The sequence below is a fragment of the Pogoniulus pusillus genome, chromosome 27, assembly GCF_015220805.1.
Source record: "Pogoniulus pusillus isolate bPogPus1 chromosome 27, bPogPus1.pri, whole genome shotgun sequence".
NCBI classification, from domain to species: Eukaryota; Metazoa; Chordata; class Aves; order Piciformes; family Lybiidae; genus Pogoniulus; species Pogoniulus pusillus.
Genome location: NC_087290.1, coordinates 13,683,190 through 13,709,404, shown reverse-complemented (window position 1 = coordinate 13,709,404; position 26,215 = coordinate 13,683,190). Strand labels below are relative to the sequence as shown.

Genomic DNA, 26,215 nt, shown 5'->3' with positions numbered 1-26,215 from the left:
GGAGTGATGCTCTGTTATAATCCATCTCTCATGTTCATCCCGTGGGGCAGGAGTCATCCCCCTCCTCACCCCAGGCATGCACAGTGCTGGTGTGGTCCAAAATCCAGGAGGATGCTCTAAAGCTGTGGAGGAGATTCCAAAGCAGCCCCGGAAAGCAGCTCTCGGGACGCTGCTCCGCACCTCGGCAGTGGGGGCTGGCCCGCGCCAGCGGTGCCCAACTTGGCAGGCACACGCGGGGCTGCCGGGGACAACGTGGGGGTTCCTCAGCCCCCGGAGGCCTCCATCAGGAGCTGTCTCACTCTCAGGGCCGGGCACACTCAGGGTGGTGACAGGTCAGGTCTCGGCGGGGGCAGAAGAGCGAACGGTGCTAGCGCCTCGGTACCTCCGGCCGGGCCGAACGAGGCTGCCGCAAGGAGGGACCCCTGCAGCCCGGGGAGAGGACACACGTCCAGATCCGGAGCGGGGTCACGCATCCGGGAGTGGCCCCAAGCGACCCCGGTGCCTGCTGCACTTCGGCTCGACCGCCGCTAGGCCCCGCTCCCTGCGATCCCCCCACCTCAACTCCGGCCCCGGGCCCGGGCCCGGCCCCGGCCCCGCCGCGCCGCCCCCAGCTGCCGGGCACGGCGGCCGCCCCCGCCCCCGCCCGCCCGCCCGCCCGCCCGCCACGTACGTCTCCCGTCCCGGCTCCTTTCCATGGTTCCCGGCGTGACTGCTGCCTCCCGCCGCCGCCGCCGCCCCCGCAGCGCGGCGCCGACCGCCGGTAAGGGTTGGGGGCCGGGCCGGGGCTCTTTGTGCGCTGGGCCGGGCCGGGCCGGGCGGTGCCTCCCGGCCTGCGCGGGCTGCGGCCCGGAGCGTGGCGGCCCCGCCGAGGAGGGGCCCCTGGGGCTGCGCGGCCGAGCCGGGGACTTGAACCCGGCCAAGCCCGAGACTGCGGGGCCGGCGGCCGCTCCTGAGCCGCGGTGGGGTGGGTGCTGGGCTCCGGCCTCCGCCGGTGCCCGGGAGTGGCTGCGGCCGGGCCCGGTGCCCGGCGCGGGGCCGCGCCTGTTGCGGCTGCCCGGCTGCCCCTCTCTGGAGCCGGGCTGGGAGCCGGGAGGCTGGGGCCTGCCCGGCGCTTCTCCAGGCTCCTCAAGCGCCCTGCGGGTCCCTTCAGCCCTGCCTGGGGCCCTCTGCCCGCCGTGGCCCCCGTCCCGTGGGTGCGGCTGTGCCCATCGCCACGGCGTGGGTGGGGTACAGGGTGAAGCGCTCCCATCCCGCGTGGAGCCGGGAGCGGGGTGGCAGAGCCCGGACGGGGGGCAGCACCCCAGGCCCTCTCTGACCCCGGAGCATCCCCTCTGGCCAAGCGTGGCCCCTCCGGAACTGGGCGTGCGTGGGCAAAGTTTGGATGCTGGCTTCCCGCTGCGGGACTCATTCCCCTTCCTCTCTGCCTGCTTCGGGTCGCGCTGTGCTCTCCAGCCCTGACACCTCCTGGGGTGGGTCACGGCTTGGTGTGGGAGCTGCGTCAGAGCCCCTGCGTGCCAAGGCATGGGCGGGCACCTCCTGGGGTCGGGGCTGTTTGTGGACCCCCATCCAGGTGCCCAGCTACATCTCCCCCTAAGGATGGAGGGCACCAGGCGCTGTTTTGCCAGGCTGCCCCTCACCCAGGGTGCTCAGCCGGCACTGGAGTTGCCCCCGAAGGGTTGTGGCCAGACAGCAGTGAAGAGTTTGAGGGCTGCCTGGGCTGTGCAGCCTCTGCTCCAGGCAGCACTCCCTGCTCTGTGCCTCGCCAGGCGGCTCGGGAAGCCTCCGCTTTATTATTTGTTTAAAAAGCAGCGAAGTCGCAGCTCCTCCTCACACCTCCTCCTGCTGCCACCGCCGACAGCCGCCGTGGGGGACGGAGCGCTGGGGAAATCCACACGGGAAAGCTGCCGTCCTGGGCTGACCCCTGAGCCTGCCACTGGGGCTCTGCTGCTGAGGCCACACTCGCCTCCTCTTCCTCCTCCTTCATCTCAGTGACACAGGCTGGAGCAGCATCTGCTCTGCTGCGGAGCTGTTTGTTGTTTCTAAGAAGGGTCTCCTGTGGAAGTGCCCAGCTGGAGCCCAGGACTGGGTCAGTGAGACCCGAGGGGAGATTGGCTGGTGCCAGCAGCGGGGCTGGGGAAAGCTTTTGATGGTGCTCAGGAGAGAGGATACCCCTTGCTAGCTTGCTCTGCTTTTCTCGTGACTCCCTGTCATCATGTACCCAGCTCTTGTGGCCTTCCTTGCCGTGACATCTGCCCACCCTGGCAGACAGTCTCTGCCACAGTGAGGCTGTGCCTGATGCTGGCAGACCCTCACACACTGATGCCTAGCTGCCTGCAGCCCCTTCCCAATGCCAGACCCTCTGACTGCCAAAAGTGTTTCTTTCAAAGGTGGGTCAGAGGCTCCCATGCTCTTCTCAGCAAAGTTCCCAAGAAAGTGTTGCTTTTTCAGGGTGTTATTAAAAAAAGAGCTTTCAAACCAGCATCTGGCCCCCACTGGTATCTACCCTTCCTATGGCCAGACCCATGGCATGACTGAGAAGACTTTGCCATCCTGGCAGCATGGGCACTGTTGTCCCCATCAACCCTGGGCTGATAAGGGCAAGTGAGGAGCCAGCAGAGCTGATAGTGAGCACTAGGTCCTTATCTTCCTGCAGCAACAGTCTCTGCAGGGGCAAAGATAGCAGGGATGCTGTGGGTGCTGGTGTGCCCAGGGGAACAGCCCGGAGAGGAATTGGAGGGTCCTTTGTGCCCAGGGCCTGTGCTGTGAGGGTAACATCTCAGGGTGGGACCTGTGGGTAGGGGGCTGCTGCTGTAACCCTCTGGGTGTGCTTATGGGGTTCTTGTGGTCTGAGCCTGGGTGAAACAAGTACGTGAAGGGGGCTTGCAAGAAAGCTGGGGAAGGACTTTTGATGTGGGCTTGTAGTGACGGGATGAGAAGGAATGAACTGAAGTTTGAGTGGAGGGAGATTGAGACTGGAGATGAGGAAGAAATTCTTTCCAGTGAGGGTGTGGAGACACTGGCACAGGCTGCCCAGGGAGGCTGTGGATGCCCCCTCCCTGAAGGTGTTCCAGGTCAGCTTGGATGAGGCCTTGAGCAACCTGGGCTGGTGGAGGTGTCCCTGCCCATAGCAGGGGGTTGGGACTGGCTGATCTCTAGGGTCCCTTCCAACCCAGCCCATTCTGTGAATCTGTGAATAATTGCATGCTGTGAAGGAAGGAAGATGCTTGGAGTAATGACAGGGAGCCCTGGCGGGTGTGTGAGGTGGTAACGAGTCCTTCTGGTGTGGCGCGGCCGGGCTGACAGCGTCTCCATCCCCGTGGCTGAGGTGCAGAGGGATCTGAGGGATGCTGCCTGCAGCCTCACCTCTGCTCGGTGGCGCTGGGCTTGCAGCAGTGCTTCGGGGGTCGCTTACTTCCAGGCTTCAACCCTGGTTTTGGCTGCTCTGTCAGGAGCTGGGCAGGCACAGCAGTGCCTGAATGGAGTGGGAAAATGGGAAGGGGAAAGAAACCCACCCGAGGTGGGTGGAAAGCTGGATGAAAATAATGGGAAATGGAAACAGAGGGAACATCTGGGTCTGGCTCTTGCACCGCTTCCGATGGGCGTGGGGTGGCTGCCACCTCCGGCTGATGGTCCTCCCTCGAGCTGCCCCAGTGCCCATGGAGCAGCCCATTGCTGCTCTGGCAGCGCCCGCACCATCGGTGTCCCATGGGTGTCAGCCACCAGCCAGCCTCTTGCCCTGCCCCGGGGACTCCCCACATCCACCCGGTGCTGGTGAGGGTACAGGCTGCGGTGCCCCCGGCCGCGATGCCCCTGTCCCGCCCCACCGGGCGCCTTTGATGCGGGTGAGTGGCAGGTCCATTGTGGTCCCTTTGTGCCTCCCTCGGTTCTCGGGGTCCGCACAAAACCTGCCATGGAAACCAAAGGCAGCCGCTGCCCCAGGAAACCCGCAGGCGCAATTAGGAAATGCAAATACAAATGCAAATTCCTCCCGGGGCCAGGAAAGTTGTCCCCGGGCTACCGATGTCCCCCGGGCCGCTGGTGTCCACAGCTGCGCGGATGGGGGAGGCAGCAGTGCAGCGAGAGCTGGGGCGAGCTGCTTTGGGGGTGCCCTGGTCTGCTGCGTGCCCGGAGCAGGGCACCTCGGCCAGTGCGGAGCGGTGACTCAGAGGTGACAATATGGCATTGATCGTTTTTTTCCGTCCTCTGGGTTGCCCAGTGACAAACAAACAAACAAGTGTCTTAAAACTCTGTAGCTGCCTCGCAGGAACTGTCCCCTCCCTCCGCAGCTGTGCGTGGCTGGGCTCTGGCGTGCCCCCGTGGCTCTTGTGTACCCACGGCTCTTGTGCCCGCATGGTTCGTGTTCCCATGGCTCTCATGTCCCCAAAGCTCTTGTGCCCCCATGGCTCTCATGTCCCCAAAGCTCTTGTGCCCCCATGGTTCATGTTCCCACAGCTCCTGTGCCCCCATGGCTCTCATGTCCCCAAAGCTCTTGTGCCCCCATGGTTCATGTTCCCACAGCTCCTGTGCCCCCATGGCTCTCATGTCCCCAAAGCTCTTGTGCCCCCATGGTTCATGTTCCCATGGCTCTCATGTCCCCACAGCTCTTGTGCCCCCATGGCTCGTGTCCCCATGGCTGTCATGTCCCCATGGTTCATGGCTCTGCTTGTCTCTTCTGGGGTGTGGTTTGGGGGGTAGCTCTCTCATGCCCTGCAGCCAGGCTATGTGAGCCTGGCAGAGCACAGGCAGGCTGCTTGTTCTCCTGTAAGGACGCTCCCGGCCAAAGCACACCACAGATAGGTGGGAAATGAGATAAAATCCACCCATGAATCATTCCAGGAAGCACAAAGGCTTCAGGTCTTCATTTCCAGGTGGCATTTATGAGCAGTGGATGCTGTGGCCCTCCCTTGGGTCCCCAGAGGGGCATATGTGGGTGAGGCAGGGATAACGAGGCTGGAGAGGAGAGTGGGGAGGTGAAGGGAGGATGCTGATCTGAGCAACTCCCCTCCCTGGGAGGAAGTGATAAGGTTTTCTTTTCCCATATGTGCTGGAGGAGCTATAGCCAGGAGCTGGGGAGGTGAGGTTGGCATGTGGAGGGCATCCTCCACAGCAGTAATCTGCGTGGGGAAGGGCAGGTTTATGGGCTGAGCTGAGCTGTTCTAAGGCTGCTCTGCTTCAAACCAAGCATTCACTGATGGCTTTTAGTCCTTTCCTGGAATGGTGTGGAATGTGTGTCCCCATTAGTGGTGCTTTCCCTTCTTCCCAGGCTGCTTTCAGTGCTGGGCAATAAGCTCTGACTCGTGGAAGGGGCATTTCTTCCTCCTGCCTGCAGCTCTTCCATCCCTGCCCTCACTGCTTCCCCAGGGAAGGTGCATGCAGCTGGGCACATGAGCATGCTGGCACAAGAGCCTTCCCATGGCCCTTGGCATGGGGACATAGGCTGAAGGACCTGGGGGTGTTCAGTCTGGAGAAGAGGAGACTGAGGCCAGACCTCATTGCTCCCTACAGCTCCCTGAGAGGAGGTTGGAGCCGGGTGGAATTGGTCTCTTCTCCCAAGGAACAAGGGACAGGACAAGAGGAAATGGCCTCAAGGTGCACCAGAGGAGCTTAGGTTGGGGATTAGGAAAATTCTGTTTGCTGTGAGAGTGGTCAGGGATCAGAACATGCCAACCTTGGATTCTGGGATTCCAGTCCAGGTCAGAGCCCTGTGTCATTCCTGTGCTGGGGCAGAAGGAACGGAGCAGTTCCTTCAGTTTGGTTGCTGAGGCCTCTTCTCTCCACCACTAGTTGTGCCAGGGATGGAGGCTGGCAGGAGGGCCCTGACGTGTTGGTGTTAATTCAATCTCTGTCCCCCTTGGGCTGTCACCTTCCAAGCAGGTTCCTGTCTGCTGAGCAATGTCCCCAGCGCGGTTCCAGCGTGAGGCCGTGGCCCGGGACAGTGCGGACACGGCAGTGTCTGGGTTGTTGGTTCTGGCTGTGGCAGGGTAGCTTGCATCAGCCATATGGCTTAGTGACTCATAAAGCAGGGAGAAAAGGAGCTCCAGCTGCAGCTTCATTAGGCCCTTTCTTCCCCTGGCTCTTGGCTGGCTGCTGAGAGGTGCTGCAGGGTGAGCGGGGCTGCGGCACGGCAGCAGCGCTGGCTTCTGCTGGATGCTATGAGGTGGGTGACAGCACAGGGTGGCTGCTGTGTGGCAGGTGAGCATTGGGCAGGAGTCTTTTTGCTGGCTCTGTGCCATGTGTCATTGCTGTGGCACACAGCGAGGGGCTGGGAGAAGTGAGGGGTCCTTGGGAGAGCAGGCTGGGGTCCTGCTTAACTCTGCACCCCCAGATACCCACAGGATCATGGAATGCTTTGAGTGGGAAAGGACCTTCAAGATCATCCAGCTCCAACACCCTGCCATGGGCAGGGACACCTCCACTATCCCAGGTTGTTCATCCATCTTGGCCTTGAACACCTCCAGGGAGGGGGCACCAGAGCCTCCTTGGGCAACCTGTGCCAGTGTCTCCCCACCCTCACTGGAAAGAATTTCTTCCTCTTCTCCAGTTTCAATCTCCCCTCTCCCAGCTCAGAGCCATTGCTCCTTGTCTGAGCAGAACAAGCTCTTTCAAAAACTTCCTCCCCAGCCTTCTTGCAGTCCTCTTCTGGTACTGGAAGGCCACAAGAAGATCTCCTCAGAGCCTTTTCTTCTCCAGGCTGAACAGCCCCAGCTCTCCCAGCCTGTCCTCATAGAGGAACTGCTCCATGGCCTCCTCTGGACCCACTCTTACAGTTGGATGTCCTTCTTGTGCTGGGGACACCAGGATGGCCACAGGGTTCCCTCACCTTCCCTGAAGAGGCTTTGCTGGGACATTGCACCCTCTCTCCTTCCCGGATGGCAGGGCAGGAGCTGGTTGCTGAGCAGCCTGGCAGAGTCTTGCACACCTGCTTGTTGGTCAGGTTGTTGCAGAAGTTAAAACCACAGGGAGATGACACCTGGGATGCCTGCAGCTCTCCTCTTTCACACCACTTGCTCTGCTCATCAGTCTTCCTTTAGCTGCATCTTCCTGTTGTCCTCCTTTGCTGCCTTTGTCCTCTCTCCAGGGCCACCTGGAGACACGGACACGGGGGTGCAGCTGCAGGACCATGCCACCCGGGTTGCCCCCGTGTCCTTGGTGGGTTTCCCTATGTGCAGCATGCACAGCCAGAGGCTTTCCTCCTCCTCCTCGGCTGGAGTTTATTGCCCCAAGGGAAGGGGCTGCCAGCAGCCTGTCCACCTTTAAATCTTTATAGCAGACCCCAATGGCCAGGGCCCTGTCCTGGTAAATAATTCACCCTGCGAGTTCCCAGGGAGAGGCTTCCTTGACTAATTTTGTTTCCATAGAAACTGGGGCGGCTCCTGCTCGCCGGAGCCTGGGGCAAATCAATACAGGTTTTTTTTTTTCCCTTTGCACATTCAGCCATGGCCCTGGAACCCTGGCAGCAGGAGAGCAGCAGCTGGAGGTGCTGGTGGCTGGCTGGGACCTTGGTGCTGCCTTCACCTGCCTTGGCCCTGGGTGGGGATGCTCCTCTCTGCCTGTCCCTGCCCATCCCTGACAGGCTTCACAGGATGCCCAGGGCCAGCCCAGTCTCATTTCAGTCCACTCCCAGCGTGTTCCTATTATGCAGAGGGCTGGAGGGGAAGGGGCTGCCGCTGCTCAGCCTCTTTCTCTCTTTTCCTTCTCTTTGACCCTTGACCTAAAATGGTAAACTGGCATTGGGGTATCAGCTACACTAATTAGCTGGGGAGTGGAGTGAGGTCAGCCTTGCCCCCAGCATGGTGTCTCTTTTGCCCACTCCTCATTGGATGCTTGCTAACGTAATGCAACCCCAAAACTGCCCAGAGGTGCCCCTCCCGTGTGCCCTGCCCGGGGGCAGCCCTGGCACAGGGCACACCTTTGCAGCAATTCCTGATTTGTTCCCTGCAGCTTCCCAGGGCTCCTGTGCTGTGCTGGGGGCACAAAGGGAGGAGAAGGCACAAGTGTCTGGCAAAGGGTTGCTGTGACATAAGGTGTGAGGTCCCTTCCAACCCCACACATTCTCTGGTTCTGGGTAAACCGAGGGAGGAGCTCGGCGATGGGCAAAGGCTCTCCCTCAGGACGGTGGCAGCGCTGGCGCCCAGGGGGTGCTGCTGTGTCGTGTGCCCTGCAGCGGGCAGCCCTCGCTCCTCGCAGCCCTTCCAAGCAAGATGTAAGCTGATTTCTCAGCTGGGACAAGCCTGTTCTGATGCCAGTGGTGAGAGGTCGCTCGACGGAGCAATCTGCCATCAGCCCTCGGCTCCTGGCAGCCTCTGGCACCTCCTTTGCGGCGCCTTGTGGGGGGCCAGGTGTGAAGAGGCTGAGCTGAGCCACACAAAGGGCTGCTGGGTTGCTTTAATCGCTCACACTTGCTTGACCTATTTTTTTTTGAAATCCCTTCCTGGAAACCTTATTTCATGTTTGAATTCCCTCAACTATTTTAGGAATGCTGTCCTACCCAGCTCAGATTACCTCAGTGAGAGCAGTGCAGGGCAGCCTGGCCAGGCAGCCCACTTCTGGATGCAGCTCCGGTGCTACCTCATTAAAGTGGCCTTAGTTTGTGGTGAGAAGGGGGTGGCCTTCGGCTGTGCCAAATGGGGATTGGCTTAGTGCTGAAAGGCAGGGGATGTCTCTGCCCTCGCTTGACAGAGAGGGCTGGGGGCATCCCAGTGTGGCCACAGTGCCAGGACCCCTGGTGCTGGGCAGCCTCTTGCAGCCCTGGTGATCCCACTGCATGGAGTCATAGAATTGCTTGGGTTGGAAGAGACCTCCAAGGGCATCCAGTCCAACCAGCAACCCAACCCCACCATGGCCACTAAACCCCCAAGTGCCATGGCCACATGGTTCTTCAACACCTCCAGGGATGGGGCCTCTACCACCTCCCTGGGCAGCCTGTGCCAATCCCTTGCAGGAATGAATTTTTCTTTCATCTCTAACCTAAGCCTCCCCTGGCACAATTTCAGGCCATTTCCTCTCCTTCTATCACCTGAGACTAGGGAGAAGAGCCCAACCCCACCTGGCTCCAGCCTCTTTTCAGGAGCTGTTAGAGAGCAATGAGGTCTCCCCTCAGCCTCCCCTTCTCAAGATAACACCCCGAGCTCCATCAGCTCCTTCCCAGCCCTGTTCTCCAGACCCTTCCTTGCCCTTCTCTGGACATACTCCAGCCCCTCAATATTCTTCTTGAAATGAGGGTCCCAAAACTGAACCCAGGATTTGAGATGTGGCCTCACCAATACCCAGTACATGGGCACACAATCCCTGCCCTGCTCCTGCTGCCCACACCATTGCTGATCCACTGGCACTGGTGGGTGCTTCAGGTGCTGCCCTGGGTGACTGAGCAGTGCCCAGCAGAGCCCTGCCTGGTTTTCCTGCCCTGGCTGTGTGAGGGCCCCAAGGCTTAGCTGGCTGTTGTTGGTTTCTGAGCTGCCTGGGTGCTGCGGAGGGCTGACATCTGGTCGGCTCACAAAGGGAGCTCATAAATCTGTCTGGGAGGATGGCATGGCTGCGGCTGGGCGGGCAGTGGTGCCCCAAGGCAGCAGCCGCCACCGCCGCGGTGCCCCTGGGAGCACAGGTCTGGCCCAGCAGTACCAGCAGGTAATGCCAACAGTGCCCTGCGCTGGGACTCACTGCACGGCTCTCCGGGCACCCTCCTGGCTGCCCCTCCAGCTCTGAGTGCTGCTCTGGGAGCAGGGAGGGGACTGGTTGTACACAGGCTCCCAGGCTGCCTCCTGCTCTCCTCCCTGGCTGCTTTGTGCTTTGGAAAGGGCTCAGACCCAGCCTCTGTGACTCGGGCTTGAGCAGGCATTAAAGGGGATCCTCAGGTGCTGGTTTGTTTCCATGAAAAAGGATTTGCTGGCAGCAGTTTTCCCAGGCTGTGGCCCCATGCACACCCCTGAGGCAGAGTGGGATGAGGAGAGGGTTTTGGAGAGGCTGCTAAGGCCTCAGCCTCTGCCTGCCTGCTGCCAGACAGGGTGAAATTCTGTTCCTGAGCTTTTTACTCCAGTTTCAACCCTGTTCTAACCACACCTGCAGCTGCCAAACAGTTGTGTTCCAGGCTTCTTGTTCCTCTATCAGGAATCCTTTCGCAGGGGCCTGGCTGCAGGCAGAGCTCAGCAACCCTGCCCTGGCCAAGCTGCTATTTCTGGTTTAATGTCCTCTGTTTTGAGACTTCCTCCATGAGTCTCCCCTCCAGAAGCTGGGGCACTGCCAGTCCTTGTCTCTAGATAGTTGCATGCATGGGGATGCCTTCTGCACTTCTGCTCTGCATCCCTCAGCCGAGTCGTTGAAGCTGTGGGTACTGATGGATGCCCTCATGATGGGTGCCCCTGGGAGGGTGGGGGGGTGCTGGGCTGGGGAAACAAGTAGTGGCTGCAGTGGGGCACTGTGGTCCCACCGTGTGTGCAGGGATGATCTGGAGAGGCAGCGAGGCAGGGGCAGGAAGGGCTGGGCTGGCTGAGCAGGGCTTGAGCAATCCCATCTGTTGTCAGAGCTGCAGCAGGCACTGGGGAAGGGAATATTTGTGCTTGCACTTGGTGCCAAGGCTCTTCCCCGAGCTGAGAGGGCTGTGAGTGATCAGTCCCTGTGCTCTTACAGCTGTTGGCTCCTCTGTTAGGGCTGCATTCCTCCCTGGGCTGAGCCACTGTTGTTTTCAGCATGACATTACCGTTTTGACCAAGCCCTGGGCCTGTCCAGCTGCTCCTCTCTGCTGTTCTGGGGTGGCTGAGCTGCAGGCAGCCTGCAGGGGTGAGCTCCTTGCCAGCCATGTGCCATGTTGGGGTGCGTGGGGGGTGTGCATGGCAGAGTAGTGATGCTGTTTGCAGCCCAGATGCCATCCCACAGCTCTCCTGGGATGTGCCCTGTGGCAGCAGTTGGTGGTTTGGCCCTAGCTGGGATTTGTAGGTGCTCCCCAGACACACCTGGTGAGCACACACAGAGCACACTGCTGAGCTGCTCTGGTGGGACAGAAGCCCTGAAGGGCAGTGCTTGTCTGGGCTTATTTTCTGGCTTTGAAGTGATAAGCAAATGGCAGGAGTTGGACACAGGCAGGTGCCAGGGCCTGGGCAGTGTGCAGTGGAAAAGTGACTGTACAGGGGTGTGTGTTTGTGTCTCTGGGTCTTCTCCCTTTGCTGCCAGTGAAGAGGCTGCTTTGGTGTCTTTAGGAAACCAGGAAAGTCCCAGAGGTGCTTCAGCAGCTGCTTTGCTGCTTCTGGGAGCTTTACCTTGCAGCCTGAGAATGCAGGTTGGAGGCAGAGGAATGCACCCAGGAGTGCAAGCACCCAACAGCATCTGGCATACCCAAGAGTATCCCCTGTGCCCGAGATGATCCCATGTGTCCAAGATGATCCTGTGCCATCCTGGCTAGGTGGTGGTGTTGGTGGTGGCAGAAGCTGCATGGGCATTCTGCATGCCAGTCTCTACCCTGGAGTGCAGAACTGCTTGGAGGTGGCAGTGTGGGAGCCTGTCCTGCAGGTTTGGTGGTACAGTGGCATGGTGGAGGGGCTGGCACTGGCTCTGTGCCTGGCCCTTGGCCTGGCACTGGAACGTCACCTGGCACTTTCTCCATGGCACAGGTCAGTGCCAAGATGGCCATGGCTGCTGGGTGCAGAGGTGGCTCAGCTGGCAGCTGTCACCATGTCCCCAGGGTGAGATAGGACCTGGCACTGCTGGGATGAGAGGTTTTATCCCAGGGCTGGCAGGGGCACAGGGGCAGTGCCAGCCCCACCAGTGTCCCTGCTGCCACCTCCCTGAGACCCACAGCATAGGGACATGAGCACCCAGAGCTTGTAAAGCCTTTAAGCTCCTCCTGCGATGGGCACAGCAGAAGGGCAAAGGATTAGGGCTGTGCCCGGGGCTGTCTGGGTGAATCATAGTGTTCAGGGGCTTTGTGTGGCACAGCAGAGCAGGAACTATTTTAGGGGAGGAAGAAAGTTGATCAGGCAGCAGCTGAATGAGGCACCATAGCCTCCTCCTGCGGATGGGAGCTCCAGGCGAGGAGCAGCCTGTGCCCTGGGCTCATGCCTGGGCTGGCAGTTGGGCACCAGCTTTCTTCTTTCCTTTTTGGGAAATCTGAAGGATTTTGCCTTCCTTGGCATCTTCCCAGCCCCCTGTCTGCTAGCACAGAAATGAGGGCCAGAAACGTGCTGAGCCCCTTCCCTGCATGGGGAGCTGGGGGTGCTGCTGCCCTGCTCGTGGTGTGGCTGCAGGTGCTGATGAGGACAGGCAGCCCTGGGGCGAATGCTGCAGGCCCTGGGCAGCACTCTGCTCTGACCCCATGCCAGCCCCTTGCTCTCTCTGGACTCCAGCTGCTGCTGCCCTGCTGCTTAGCAGCCCTCTGGACTGGCAGCAGGACTGGACAGGCCCCTGGGCCAGCTCATTTCAACTCCCCTGGCACCTAGAGAGGCTGGGTCAGAGGAGCTTTGGGGTCCCTTCCAACCTGGCATTCTGGGATTCTATGACTTCTAAAACTGGCTTTTAAAGGCCATATTTGCAGAGCTTCACCACCTCAGCCCACAGTGGTGTTTGACCATGGGGCACACAGAGCTGCCCTGGGCTGTGCCAGGGCCACCACCTTGCACCTTACTTTGGCCAAACGCACCCTTCACAGCAACCCCGTGCAAGCCCAGCAGCCTCCAGACGTGGCTTGGGGCTGGGAAGGTCCCTGCTGTGCAGTCCCTTGGCGTGGTGTGAAGCCAGATGTGCAGCAGAGGCTTTCTGGTGAATAAACCTCTTGTCCCCATCCTGAGTTAGTTCATCTGAGCAGCCCCTGCCATGCTGGCTGCGTTGCTGTGCTCTCTCATGCTCTGCAGTGTGGGCTGCCAGCCCCAGGAGCAGTCCTTGTTGCCTGATGCCTGCTCCAGAGCAGAGTTTGAATCAGGAGTAGCCCAGAGGGATGCCAGGGGCATTGCCAACCCCAGCAAATGGGATTTTCCAGCCTTAGTGGTTACAGAGAAGACCTTACATGTACACGGAAAGGTCAGAGGCTGGGACACAAAGACTCCGACCGCAGGCGCCTCCTGGTGCTTTACAGATCCTGGGATGTTGAAACTGATCTGGGGATTTCCATCCCATTTCCTGCTTCTGGGGGCTGATTTTGCTCCTTGAGGTTTATGGGCTGGCCATGGCATTGCTCAGGTAATGGTTCTCTGCAGAAGCTCCCATCTTCATGTTTGGATCACAGTCACAGAACGGGTTGGGTTGGAAGGGACCTTAAAGCTCATCCAGCTCCAACCCCCTGCCATGGCCAGGGACACCTCCACCAGCCCAGGCTGCTCAAGGCCTCATCCAGCCTGGCCTTGAACACCTCCAGGGAAGGGACATCCACAGCCTCCCTGGGCAACCTGTTCCAGTGTCTCCCCACCCTCGCTGGGAAGAATTTCTTCCTCATCTCCAACCTTAGTCTTCCCTTTTCCAGCTCAAAGCCACTGTCCCTCATCCTGTTACCACAGTCTCTGAACAGCCTCTCCCCAGGTCTCCTGTAGTCACCTTCAGATATTGAAATGCAGCTCTGAGGTCTCCCTTGAGCCTTCTTTTTTCCAGGCTCAACAGCTACACCTCTCCCAGCCTGTCCCACAGGGAGGTTCTCCAGCCCTCTGAGCATCTTTGTGGCCTCCTCTGGACCCTTTCCAGCAGTCTCATGTCCCTGTGCTGGGGACACCAGAACTGGAGGCAGTGCTGCAGAGGGGGGGCTCAGGAGAGCAGAGGGGAGGAATCCTCTCACCATACCAGTGGCTGCTGCGGATGCTGAGCCAGAGCAGGGCTGTCCCTGGGGACAACACAGGAGGTTGACCAACACCACCCTAATGAACCTTCTCCCAGAGTCGGTGCCACATTTTGGAAGTGGGTTTTGCTCTCAGCAGCCCCTGGGAGCCCCTTGGTGCAGCTGGGGGCTGGGAGCTGGCACGGTGTCGAGGCCAGGCAAGCACTGGGGACGTGGCTGTCACACACGGCCTGGCTACAGGCAAGGAGAGCCTGGGTGACCTTCAGAGGTGACTGCTCTGCTTAATGGCTCTGAATCTGATTAGACCCCGTTGGACTAAGAAGTGTGCTTGGCACATTCCTCTGCACTAAGCACCATTTTCTGGACAGTTCTCCTGAACTCTGCCTCCTGCTTAGGGAAAAAGCCTTTGGAAATGACATTATGGATCAAAAGTGTTCCTGGGGTAATTCTGCCCCAGCAGTGGAGTTAATCCAGGCCTGCCTTTGGCCCTGCATTGGCACGGGAGGGGCAGGAGCTGTGTAATCTGTTTATGGCTTTACAGTCAATGTTAAGCTTGGATTTGTGGCTTTTCCCAAGGGATGCTGCTGCAGAGTGCCTCAGTCCCCTGCTCTGACACCCTTGGAACCAGCACCAGGCTCTATTTAAAGAGAGATTTCCCCTCTGTTTATAAATAGATGTCAAACCTGGAAATGTTGAATCTGGGAGCCCTCTGAGCCAGTGGGATTCAGATTCATGCCATTTTCTTACCTGCTGTTTTGTGTGGGCAGCACCTGGCATGGCACATCCAAGCTCTGCTGTGCCCAGCCAAGCTGCAGAGATGAGATGGTCACTTGAGGACGTGGCTGGATGGGTCAAAGTGAGTTGAATGTCCCCTGTGGAGATGAGGGTTCTGTCATGGGATCAATCACAGCATGTTGGGAAGGTTGGAGGGCACCTCTGGAAATCATCCAGTCCAACCCCTGCCAGAGCAGGCTTACCCCGGGCAGGGCATGCAGGGACACATCCAGGTGGGTTTGGAAAGTCTGCAGAGAAGGAGACTCCACAGCCTCTCTGGGCAGCTTGCCCCAGGGCTGCAGCACCCTCACACCAGAGAAGTTTCTCCTCATGTTGAGGTGGAACCTCGTGGGCTTCAGTTTGTGCCCACTGCCCCTTGTCCTGTCACAGGGCACCTCTGAACAGAGCCTGGCCCCTTCGTGCCCCCACGCCTCAAGTATTTGCAAACATCAATCAAAGCCCCTCTTAGCCTAAGCAGCCCCAGGCCTCTCAGCCTCTCCTCCTTCGTTCCAGGCTCTTCATCATCCTCGTAGGCTCCGTTGGGCATCTCATGGTGACTCTGGGTGACTTCTGCCTTATTCCCCTCTGCAGGTGGCAGGATGCTGCAGCGTGCCGGGGGCTGACGCCTGGCACCACCAGCTGCGGGGAGTGGGACCCCCACCGCCCGCACATGCTCCCCGTGAGCTGCCGGGGCGGTGCCCCGTGAGGAGCAGCGGCGGCGGGCACCCGCCCGGCCAGAGCCGTGCCCGCAGCCGCCGTGCCCCCGTGCCAGCCATGACCAGCCTGTTCCGCCGCAGCAGCAGCAACGGCAGCTCGCGGGGAGGCTCCTCCGCGCAGGAGCTCAACAACAGCCGCCCCAGCAGGCAGGTCCGGCGCCTGGAGTTCAACCAGGCCATGGAGGACTTCAAGACCATGTTCCCCAACATGGACTACGACATCATCGAGTGTGTGTTGAGAGCCAACAACGGCGCCGTGGATGCCACCATTGACCAGCTCCTGCAGATGAACCTGGACAGCAGCGGCTGCGACGACAGCTCTGACTCTGAGGACAGCATCCCCCCGGAGGTAGCCCTAGCACCTGGCTGCGGGTCGGGGTCTCCTGCCTGCACCGCTGGCCACCACGGCTGCCTCATCATGAGTGGGCAGCTCAGTGTCATCCTGCCTTGTTTCTGCTGGGCATGGTGCTGCGTGGCTGCCGCGGGCGGGCAGAGATCCGAGTGTGGCAGTGGTGCTGAAGAGGGGAGGTTGAGACAAGATCTGAGGGAGCAATGTTTGACACCGAGGGTGGTGAGAGCCAGGCTTAGGTGGCCCAGAGAGGTGGGAGGGTGCCCCCCATGCCTGGAACCACTCCAGATCAGGGTGTCCGGGGCTTTGAACAAGCTGCTGTAGTCGGGGTTGTCCCTGCTGGCTGCAGGGGAGGTGATGAGATGACCTCGGAGGGTCCTCTGCCCTCAGCACATCCTCTTGCCCTGCAGATCCTGGAGCGGACCCTGGAGCCGGACAGCTCGGATGAGGAGCCCCCTCCTGTCTACTCCCCTCCTGCCTATGAGAGCCAGGCCCTGGGCAGCTGCTACCCCCGTGCACCACCCACCCCACCACCCAGGTGAGCCCCCGTGCCATGGCAACCAGAGCTCCCTGTGCCAGCACCCAGGGAGCCTCTTGCTGTTCATTAGCTGGCCCCGTCAAGGGGCATCTCGTGCCAGTTTGTTTGGGCTGTGGGGGATGAATGAAGCTCACAGCTGGCTGCAAAGTCCCTTCAGGGCCCTAAAGAGCCAACAGCTGAAGGGCCTGGAATGCTGCTCCAGCAGCTCTTGGAATGGCAAACATCAGCTCCCGGGGGTGGGCTCTGCTCACAAACACCAGGTGCTGTGCAGCCAGAGTCCCACTCCCTGTGCACCTTGGGCTGGTCTGACTTGACCCCAGGGTTCTGTCCTCTCGGGGTGTGAGCTCTCCCCCAGCAGCACCACTTCAGCCGTAGGCTTGGGGCTGGCAGAAAGGCAAGCACTGGCACTGTGGTCACATCTGTGCCAACTCCTCGGATGAAGGCACTGCTGGCTGTGCAGGCTGGGAGTGACATCTGCTGAGAGATGTTCAGCAGCTTCAGAAGCACAGCTCTGCCCTGGCAGAGCTCCCACGGGGCTGGTTTCTGGGATTCTGAGCAAAATGATGGGAAGGGAACTCCAGCCTGAGCAGCTGCATGGCGAGGCTTGAAAAGCAGCTCTCAAAGATCTCAAGCGGGCAAGGAAAGCCTTTTGCTCTTCAGAGTTCCTGCTGTCTCCACGGGTGTGGGAGGTGTGCTGTGGTTTCTTGGGTCCCAGGACTACCAGAGGAGATGCCAGGCCAGGCCCTGTGTCCTGCTGCTGTGGCAGACATAGAATTGTAGAACTGTTGAGGTTGGAAGAGACCTTTGAGGTTCCGAAGTCCAACAGCTCATCCACTGCTCACAACCCCACAGCTGCTGCTGAGCCACTGCCGTGGAACCACGTCCCTCAGTGCCACAGCCTTGTGGCTCTTAAACCCCTCCAGGGGTGGTGACTCCACTGCCTCCCTGGGCAGCCTGTGCTAGTGCCTGAGAACCCTCGCTGGGAAGAAATTGTTCCTAACATCCAACCTGAACCTCCCCTGGCACAACCTGAGGCTGTTTGCTGTTGTCCTGTCACTTGTTGCATCTGGGGGTTTCTCCCTTGCCAAGGGTGCTCTCTGTACTTGCCCCTCAGGACGGACGTGCCAGGGCCTGGCAGCACCCCAGCCCCTAGGCGCTACAGGAACTGGAACCCACCGCTCCTGGGCAACCTCCCCGAGGACTTCCTCCGCATCCTGCCCCAGCAGACCGTGGGCACACAGGTGAGGCTCACTGCCCCTTCCAGGTGTGTGGATCACCAAACCCAGTCCTCAGCCACGCTGAGCTTGCAGCGTTGGTGCTCCGAATGTGTCTGGGTGCCAAGTGTGGACCAAACCAAAAGTCTTGGAGCTCTTGTTCCAGCCAGACTGAAATGAGCAAGGTGAATCTTGCAACAAGGCTCTGATGTTCTTTCTGCCATTAGCCCAGCAGTTAGTGCCAGAAATGCCACCTGCAGTGGCACCTAATATTTTAAACGATGTGGGCACCTTTCCTGCTGGAGCAGCAGAGCCAGTATGCCTCCCTGGGGCAACTGGCATGACCAGGGCACTCCAGGGCTGCTGCTGCAGTGGATCTCGACTGGAAAATCCAGTGCAAACCAGAGGATCTGCCCTTGGGACATCAGAGTCCCCCTGTGCTTTGTTGCAGTTTCAAGTGTGGGTGCCTTTCTGCCCACAGGCAGCAGCCCATGGGAAACCAGCAGCCCCAGTACCAGGGTGTGCTGGGCACCTGACTTAGCCCTGGTCACTTTGCTGACACAGGAGCCAGCCCACAAGTGGGCCATATCCTCTCATCCTGTCCCTTGCTCCTAGGCAGAAGAGACCAGCCCCTACCTCACTCCAGCCTGAGGTAGTGGTAGAGGGCAGTGGCATCTCCTCTCAGTCCGCCACTTCCCACCAGGCAGAGGCAGTGATGCCCTGTCCCACTTTGTCTCCTCTGCAGCAGCTTTGTCCTGAGCACAGCCCGGGCTGTTGGAGAGACCCTCCTGGGGAGCAGCATTTGGTAGCTGTCATGTCTGGGGGTGCAGTGGTGTAATGGGAGAGCAAAAGGCCAAGCTCAGCCTGAGATGCTGTTGCAAGGGGGCTCCTGGGTGCACCAGCACAGGCACTGAGACCACCACTGCCCTCTGCGCAGGGCTCGCAGAGCTGCCGGCAGGCGGTGCCGCGGGGGCTGCCCGCACGGAGCCAGGGCTCGCTGGAGCAGGAGCGGCGCTGGAAGCAGTACCTGGAGGACGAGCGGATCGCCCTCTGCCTGCAGAACGAGGAGTTCATGAAGGAGCTGCAGAGGAACCGAGACTTCCTGCTCGCCCTGGAAAGAGGTGAGCAGTGCCTCCAGAAGCACCTGCCTGCGCCTGCCACTGTGCGGCCCCTGCCATGCTGACCGCCGGCAGCGTTGCCCTGCGCATGCCAAGATGCTGCCAGGCTGGTGGTCTGACCTGCTGACACCAAGCAGCGAGCTGCTCAGCAGGCTCCTGCTCCCGGTGCTCAGCCGCTCGCAACAAGGCTCTGTTCTCTTACCACCTCCCTGTCGTGTCTCTGGCACAGCCCAGCAAAATCCATGGGGAGGAGCCTCGGAAGTTCCCTCCGAGCCCAGCCTGGCTGATGTGCGCTCCCTGCCTATGTGCTGTCCCCAGGGCCTGAACTGGAGAGCACTTCTGCCACGAGTGCTGCTTCCCTCCCGCGGGCTCCTCACTGGTGAGCCGGCAGCCAGCGCCTCGCTCGGCGCCGTGGGAGGGCTGCAGGGTGTCGGTGGTTTTGCTGCTACTGAGCAGAGAGCTGCATTTCCCCTCTCTTGTGCTGCCACCGGCTCCCAGCCTCCCAGCGGAGGGGCCACCTCCCTCAGAAGTCTGTCTGGTGGTTTGCAGGGCAGCACCCTCACTGCAGGGCTCACCCGCAGCTGCCACAGCTGGCAAACCGCTGGCGTGCCTGCTGCGTGCCGCTGGTTCTTCTGCTGCGGCGAGAGCAGCGCTGCTGCGGGCTGCCACCAAAGCGCCTGTGGTCGCCTGCTGAGCACAGCCCCAGCTGCCTGCCTTGCCGACAGCCGCGAGGGGACGGCAGCGGAGCTTCGGGTGCTGCCTCCAAGGCTGCCTGACCCAGCAGCACCCTGGGCTTTTTGTTTTGCAGATCGACTGAAATACGAGTCAAAAAAATCCAAGTCGAGCAGTGCTGCTGCCAGCAACGACTTGGGCTGCTCCTCCGCGTTGGCAGGTAACTTGTGAGGTGCACAAGGGCTTGCTGTGATGGCGCCAGAGGGGATGGATTGGAGCTTGAGGAGGGCAGACAGACTGGAGATGAGCAAGAAATTCTCAAGAGTGTGGGTGGATGCCCCTGCTTTAGCAAGGGGCTGGACAGGTGATCCTCCTCCAACCTGGAGTGCAATTAGTGCCAGGGTAACTGGGGGCAGCTGTCTCTGGAGCAGCACGGAGGGAGGTCTCCCGCTCTGCAGTGGTTGCTGGTGGTGGGATTAAGCCACTGCTTACCCCACACCCCCTCGCGGGCAGCTGGAGGTGAGCAGGCTGTGAGTGTGCTGCAAGCCATCATCTCGATGTTCACAGTCTCAGGAGGGTCCTCATCTGGTGCCAGCTCTGGTGTGCCAGTGCCCTCATCCAGCCTGCTCCTGCCCAGCTGTGCTCGTGGCAGGGCTGTGCTTTGCCAGTGCTGGAACTAAGGGAGCTGCCTTGTGCCTGCTGCTGACCAGCTGCTTGCCTTGCAGGTGAGGCAACCCCCCCTGGGAGCAGTGAGGCCGGCGGGGCCGTGTCTGACGATGCCTTATTCAGAGACAAACTGAAGCACATGGGGAAATGTGAGTCTGGCTGCAGGCTCTGGCTGCAGGCTCTGCACTGGCAGCAGGACCCCTGCTGGGGCTGGCAGGGCGGTGGCAGCAGCGTGGGCAGGGGAAGAGCTGGTGGCATTTCCCCACTCCACATGGGCCAGGACACATGCCTGCCAACACCTGTGTGTGGGCATTTCCTGCCACCTCTCTTGGCAGCTGGGCACATATGTCCCCAGCACCTTGAGAGTCACACAGAGAGCTGGCACACAGCATGCAGGGCAGAGGGTGTGGCATGTTCTGCTTAGGCTGCTCAGTGCACTTTGTGGTTGGGTTTCCATCTGCGTTTTACAGTCCTGGGCTGGTGCATCCCTGCCCTGCAGTGCTCTCCTCCTGGTCCTTGCCATGGCAGGGAGCTCCTGTGCCACACACAAAACAGAGTGAGGGCTGTAGGCAGCTTGAGTTGGGCTGCAGCCAGCTGAGACACTGAGGAGATGTGGGTCAGGCCCCAGTGAAAGGATAAAACCATCAGCACCTTCTGCCAGGCTCCAACATGTCCCTGCTGGTCACAGGACCTGGCTCTCTCTGCTTGGCAGCCTGAGCAGCTGCTGTGTGCCCAGGCAGTCCCAGGCCGTCACTGTAGGGTGCTGGGGCACAGCTGGGTCTGGTGTTGCTGGCTCTGGCCATCTCCTCCCCATCACCCTTGGCAGCTTTGGGGAGGGCTTTGGGGTGAGACCCTCACATGGATGCTTCCTTCCAGCCACGCGCAAGAAGCTGTTTGAGCTTGCCAGAGCCTTCTCTGAGAAGACAAAGATGAGGAAATCCAAACGGAAACACTTGCTGAGGCACCAGCTGTATCCTGAGGGGAGCTGGGGGGCTGCAGGGGGTGCTGAGGCACCAGCTGTATCCAGAGGGTAGCTGGGGGGCTGCAGGGGGTGCTGAGGCACCAGCTGTATCCTGAGGGGAGCTGGGGTGCTGCAGGGGGTGCTGAGGCACCAGCTGTATCCTGAGGGGAGCTGGGGGGCTGCAGGGAGGCTGAGGCACCAGCTGTATCCTGAAGGGAGCTGGGGGGCTGCAAGGAGGCTGAGGCACCAGCTGTATGCTGAAGGGAGCTGGGGGGCTGCTGGAGGGCTGGGGCTGTCATGGGGAAAGAGGATGACCTCATGCAGGGGCTCCTGGAGACACCCTAAGGCCACAGGCTGGCCAGAGCCTCCTGGTGGCCTCTCGTGGCTGGGTCCTGAGCTGGGGAGGGACTTGTGTCCATCTACACAAAGGTTTTCCTTAGCAGGGGGCACAGGATGGGGACAGCAGCTTCCACAGCCAATCTTCTTGATGATGTTGAAGGACATTCATGTGGTAAGAAATGCCATACTGTGCCATGTGTGCTGTGCTCAGTGTGGGGTCCCGTGGTGCCCAGCCCTGTCCTGCCCCATGTGCTCCCTCACATACCAGATCTGTGCTGGGGCTTGGCCACCCATGCTATGAGCTCACCTCTGGACCCACGCAGCCCTCCTGTGAGCTTGTATTTGCTGGGGTGACCAGGGATGCAATCTCCCCTTGCAGCTGGGCTGTGCAGCTTGCTGGATTGGGCCACAGTCTTGGCCAACCTGTTGTCAGCCTGACACAGCAGCAGGTCTTGGCAGGCAGTTTTGTGCCAGCCCAGGGCTGGCTCAGATGCAAGCATGTGGCAGAAATTCCTCCGTGGGCCAAAACTGCCTTCCAACGTTCTCAGGTGTGCTCAGGCAGAGTCCATGTGTCCCAGTCCCTGGGAATTGTCTGGGTGAGGAAATCCCTGCCCCAGGGCAGGGCCTGGGTGCCTTCCCTGCTGGAGCATCTTGCTGGGGCTGGGACCGCAGCATGGTGGCTGATGCTTGGGCATGGAGGTAGCTGCAGCCCTCAGCAGCCCCTGCCTGCCTTTGTCTTTCAGATGAAGACTTTCAGGCACGGAGGCAGCAGCTCCGGGAGGAAGAGGAGATGCTGAAGGAAGGGCAGTAAATGGTGAGAGGCATCTAGGGATGAATGAATGCTTCCTGGTGAGCATCTGAGTGGTCCTGTCTCTCCATCTGTCCTGGCAGAAGGAGGGAGCTGGGTGCCCGGGGTCAGGTCCAGAGCATGTTTGAGTGGGGCTGAGCCCATTGGCTGTAGGTGCTGCCGCTGAGCACAGCCCCGGGCACACAGGTGGGCCAGGGGCTGTTACTGGCCGCAGCAGAAGAGAGGCTGAGCACACCCTGTTCTCCTTCCCACCCCTCCAGGTCCCAGCACTGGGTTTTGGTGCTGGCACAGGACCTGCTCAAGGCTTCACCAGAAGATGGCTGAAAAAGGAAAAAAACCCACCCAACAGTAACCTGGAGTTTTGGCTGTTCCCCCTCTGCCGTTGTACTCCTCTGCAGTACGAGTCTCCAAGGGAGGCACCAGGTTTTCTTACCGGCGGCTTGAAAACAACTTCTGGAGAGCAAATCAGCCAAAAAGGAAAACAAACAAACAGGAATAAATAATAATAAAAGGAGCTGGCAGCTGCTGTGAGCTGCTGTGGAGGAGCCAGCGGAGCTCAGACTTGGGAGGAGGAGCAGCAGCCTCCAGCCTGCTCTCGGTCCGAGGAGCACTGCAAGGAGGAACGGAAATCAGTTGTGCTACGGAGGAAGCATCCAGCTGTGGAGTCTGCTTGGCTCCTGGGCATATCCCTGTGGGATCTGATGGAACTTTGCTCTGTGCACACGGGACACAAACCAAGCACCTGAGAGAGAACCTAACAGTTGCTGCCTGCTATTGCTAGGAGTAAGGAGCGGAGGTTCAGGTCAGGCGATAGAGAACACGAATTGTTTATAAAAGGAAAGGCTTCTTTTGCCAAGGCCTTTCACTTGGATTAAACCTTTGCCTTTGGCATTGCTAAAACTGCCTTGAAGTCAGGCTGCTGTGTGCAGGGGCAGTGCCAAGGGCTGCGCTAGCATCGCTGTGATGCTGCCTGCCAGAGCAGGATGTGGCCTGCTGGGCACAGCATGGTGCTGGTCCTGGCTGCTGGGCAGGGTGCTCAGCAGCTCTGGGGATGCCCCTCACCATCTCCAACTGAGCCACTTGGGTCTAGTTGGAGGTGTCCCTGCTGACTGCAGGGGGGTCGAACAAAATGACCTTGGAGGGTCCCTCTGGCTGTGATGCTGTGAGGTGCAAGTTCAAGCTGAGGGGTTTGCAGCTGAGGCTGCTGCAGGTGACTTGAGCACACACAAGTCGCACAAAGGGCTTGTGAGCGCTGCTGGCTTTGGTGCAGGGCTGGTGCTGGCACCGTGGCAGAAGCAGAGCACCCTTCTTGATGCCCACTCTGGGGAGCAGGGCAAGGGGCTGGGGCTAGCAGGCACTGTTGCATCTTTTGGAGGTGCTGTCAGGCTAAAAATGATGCTGCAAGCGAATTCCTCCCCTGTGTAAGTGACGAGTTGGGAGGGTAACGGCAGGAGTTGCCGCCCCCAGCACGTTTTGTTTTCTCCTTTATCCACATAATCTGTTGACTGCTAAATGCAGGAGGTGGCTCTAGACGTGCCTGCTCCACTCTGCTGGCTCCCGCGAAGCAGCACAAATGTTGCAAGATGGGAGCTGCGAAGGCGGCAGACGCAGAATCCGCAGCCATCAAACACACACCCGACTGTTTGCCCTGCCTCTCGGCGGGGTTTGCTAACAAAAGCCCACACTGCAGACGCTGGCTCCCGACAGGCTGCTTTGCGGTGCCGCCCGCAGCCGCTTGCCTTTGAAGTGGACGCCAAGAGCCGCTCCTGCGCGCTGCAGCTGCTGCACCTGTTGAGTGTCGCTGCCGTCGGCAGGGGTTGGTGGAGATCTGAGCCAGCGCTGGGGCTGCTTTCGGGTGTCTGGGACTGCGGGGTCCTGGTAGTGCCCCATGAGCACAGATGAAGTGCTCCTGGCAGTGCCAGGGGCTGGCCAAACCCTGGGGTGTGAAGGGTGAGGGCAGGGTGTGCTGGGCTGGAAGCAGCTGGAGGTGCCAGCCAGCTTTGGGGTGCTGAATTCCGAGCGGCAGCAGAGCCTCCCCACCCAGCCCGTCCCGGCTTTGGTGTCTGCTCTTTTTCTTCTGAGGGAAGGACTGAGGAGCACCCCTGGAGTCATGGCCCCCCGGCGGATGGGTTAGAGCCATTTCAAGTGGCGCTGGCTTTGCTGTGAGCGTGCAGGCTCTGTGCCTGCTCCCTGCCGTGTGCCCGGCTGTCGGCTGCAGGTTGGTGCTGGAGAGGCACCGATGCCCTTCACTGGGCTGGGCAAGGTGGGTGTCTGGAGGAGCCTGCGTCCCTTCCTGGCTTGGGGCTCAAGGGGCTAAGCGTGAAGCTGAGAACAGGAGATCCTTTAGTCCCTGGGCGGGACTTTAATTCCCAGCCTGAGACTGGGGCGGCCAAAGGAGGGCTCCTGCCCTACCCTCGGCTGGCTCTGTGATGCGGCAGAGGCTGCTGTGACTCCCTCCCAGTCCAAAGCAGCTCTCTGCATATTTGGAAGAAAGTCAAGCTTGGAAGCAGCTCAGTTTGTCACTGTTCCAGTGCCTCTTAGCAAAGTTTCCATGCAGGCAGGAAGCGCCGCCAGGCAGTCGGGCAGCAGCTCAGGCTCCTGTGGGAAGGAAGTTCTGCTTCTCCCGGCCCAGGAGGTCGTTACTGGAGGCTGGGCTGGTGCACGGGAGCAGAGGCAGCCAAGCACTCGCACCCTTGTGCTTGCCTTCTCTCTGCCGAGCCCTGCAGGCTCTGCGGTGCTCCTGCCCTCGCTGGAGCGTGAGCTGCGCTGAGCCGCGGAGGTTGGCACAGAGCTGCCCTGGGCAGGCTGCTGCTGGGCGAGCCACAGGTCAGTCCTGCTGCAGCTGCTGCCGGTGGGGTGGGGGTGAGCAGTGCTGCTGGCCCTCTGTCCTGTCTCTCAGCCGGGATTTTGGTTGACACTTTGCCTCTCAGTTGCCTCTGTAGGCAGCCGTAATTCACTGGTGGAGAGGAGCCCAGAGGCAGCTGCCTCTGCTTTAGTTCAGGCTGGGCTGGCCAAGAACGTCCCTGAGGTGTCCAGCAACATCTGCTGGCAATGCCACCTAGGACCCAGCAGTGCCAGGCTGTGATCCTGTGAGGAAATGGAAAGAGAACAGACAGTGTGTGGACCACGGGGAGGGGATGCACAACCTCTGCCCACTGCATGTGCTGGCTGTGGACCCCTAGGTCCCTGTCCTCTGCCAGAAGAGGGTTTGTGGTGGGAGACTCTGGCAGTGTGCTCACCACAAAGGGTCCAGCACCCAAAGTGGGCACCGTGCCCGTGAGCACAGGGCTGCCAGCAGGTGCTTCGCAGGGGCTTGGGGGATGTCTTTGCTAACAAGGTCTAACGACTCACCCTTAATTAGCCTAGGCTGGGGAAGCCTCTCTGAGTGAGTCACTCTGTAGCCATTTCAAAATACCTTGGAGGCACAAAGCATCGTTGTAAGGGAGGATGAAAGGTGATGATTTTCATGTCCTTTTAGAAAAAAAAAAAAAGAGAAAGGAGAAATAAATCAGGTGTAATGAGTAGAAAGGCCACTAAAAAAACTGGCTTGGAAGCCAAAATGCATTTCTGACATCAAAATGTACCATTCTCAGTGATGTTTGTATCACTTCTCTACCACATGGTTTGAAGAGAGCAAACAAACCAATCTGTGATGTGAGTGAGTGTTGCTATTTTAGAATTTATTGCCAGAAGTGATTTTTTTTCTTAAAAGATGTTTAATAGCAATTCATATAATAAAGTCTTGTTGTACTCTTAACACCTGGGGGGTGGGGATTGGCTTTTTGATCCTGTCTCTTCGCAGGGGAATCGTCTCCAGCCCTGCACATCTCCACACCAAGCTGGTGGCATCACCAAGTGAAGGTAGAGAGCATGGAGCTGGATGATGTTGGTGGATTTGCTCCTGAAGGGGCTGGTCCCAGCATCACTCCCACAGGGAATCACTTGCTGGGGCTGGGCTTGGCTTCCCCTTCCTTTCGTGTTCCCTGCAACAGGCTGGAGGAGGAAAGCTTTGGGGAGGAATTCCTTGGAGGCTCAAAAAGCAACAAGAAAGCCAAAGATGAGGGTAGTTTGTGCCATGTGTGAGGGAAGGGCAGGTGCTTGTCAAGCCCCACTTACAGGAGCTGGCCCTTGTCCCCAGCCAGCACTCAAACCCCTGCTCTCCACCCCTTCACTTTAGGATAAAGCGACACTTTGGGCCTGTTCAGGCTATGCTGTCCTTGAGAAATCCTTCCCCATACACACCCAGCTCTGGAGAAGCTGTGAAACATGGGGATGTCTCCAGACCCTCACCTCCCCTTGCCCTGGGCAGCTCA

General features: G+C 59.7%; 1 protein-coding gene across 4 annotated transcripts; it reads left to right on the top strand.

Annotated features, from left to right (window-relative positions):
• The first annotated feature begins 669 nt into the window (after positions 1 to 669).
• On the top strand, positions 670 to 25,659 carry CUEDC1 (CUE domain containing 1). Of its 4 annotated transcripts, XM_064166357.1 has the most exons (13): positions 670 to 760; positions 1,807 to 2,768; positions 15,113 to 15,586; positions 15,997 to 16,124; positions 17,239 to 17,365; positions 18,276 to 18,459; positions 18,686 to 18,835; positions 19,265 to 19,348; positions 19,854 to 19,943; positions 20,671 to 20,764; positions 21,208 to 21,266; positions 21,838 to 21,908; positions 22,163 to 25,659. In XM_064166357.1, exons 2-12 carry the CDS (start codon positions 2,559 to 2,561, stop codon positions 21,903 to 21,905), a joined length of 1,668 nt encoding a protein of 555 aa, XP_064022427.1. In that variant the 5' UTR covers positions 670 to 760; positions 1,807 to 2,558; the 3' UTR covers positions 21,906 to 21,908; positions 22,163 to 25,659. The 4 variants fall into 4 exon arrangements, with proteins under 4 accessions (XP_064022427.1, XP_064022428.1, XP_064022426.1 ...); XM_064166358.1 differs by lacking the exon at positions 670 to 760 and having other exon boundaries at positions 1,092 to 2,768; positions 21,838 to 21,943; XM_064166356.1 differs by lacking the exon at positions 670 to 760 and having other exon boundaries at positions 1,095 to 2,768.
• The last annotated feature ends 556 nt before the right edge of the window (positions 25,660 to 26,215 follow it).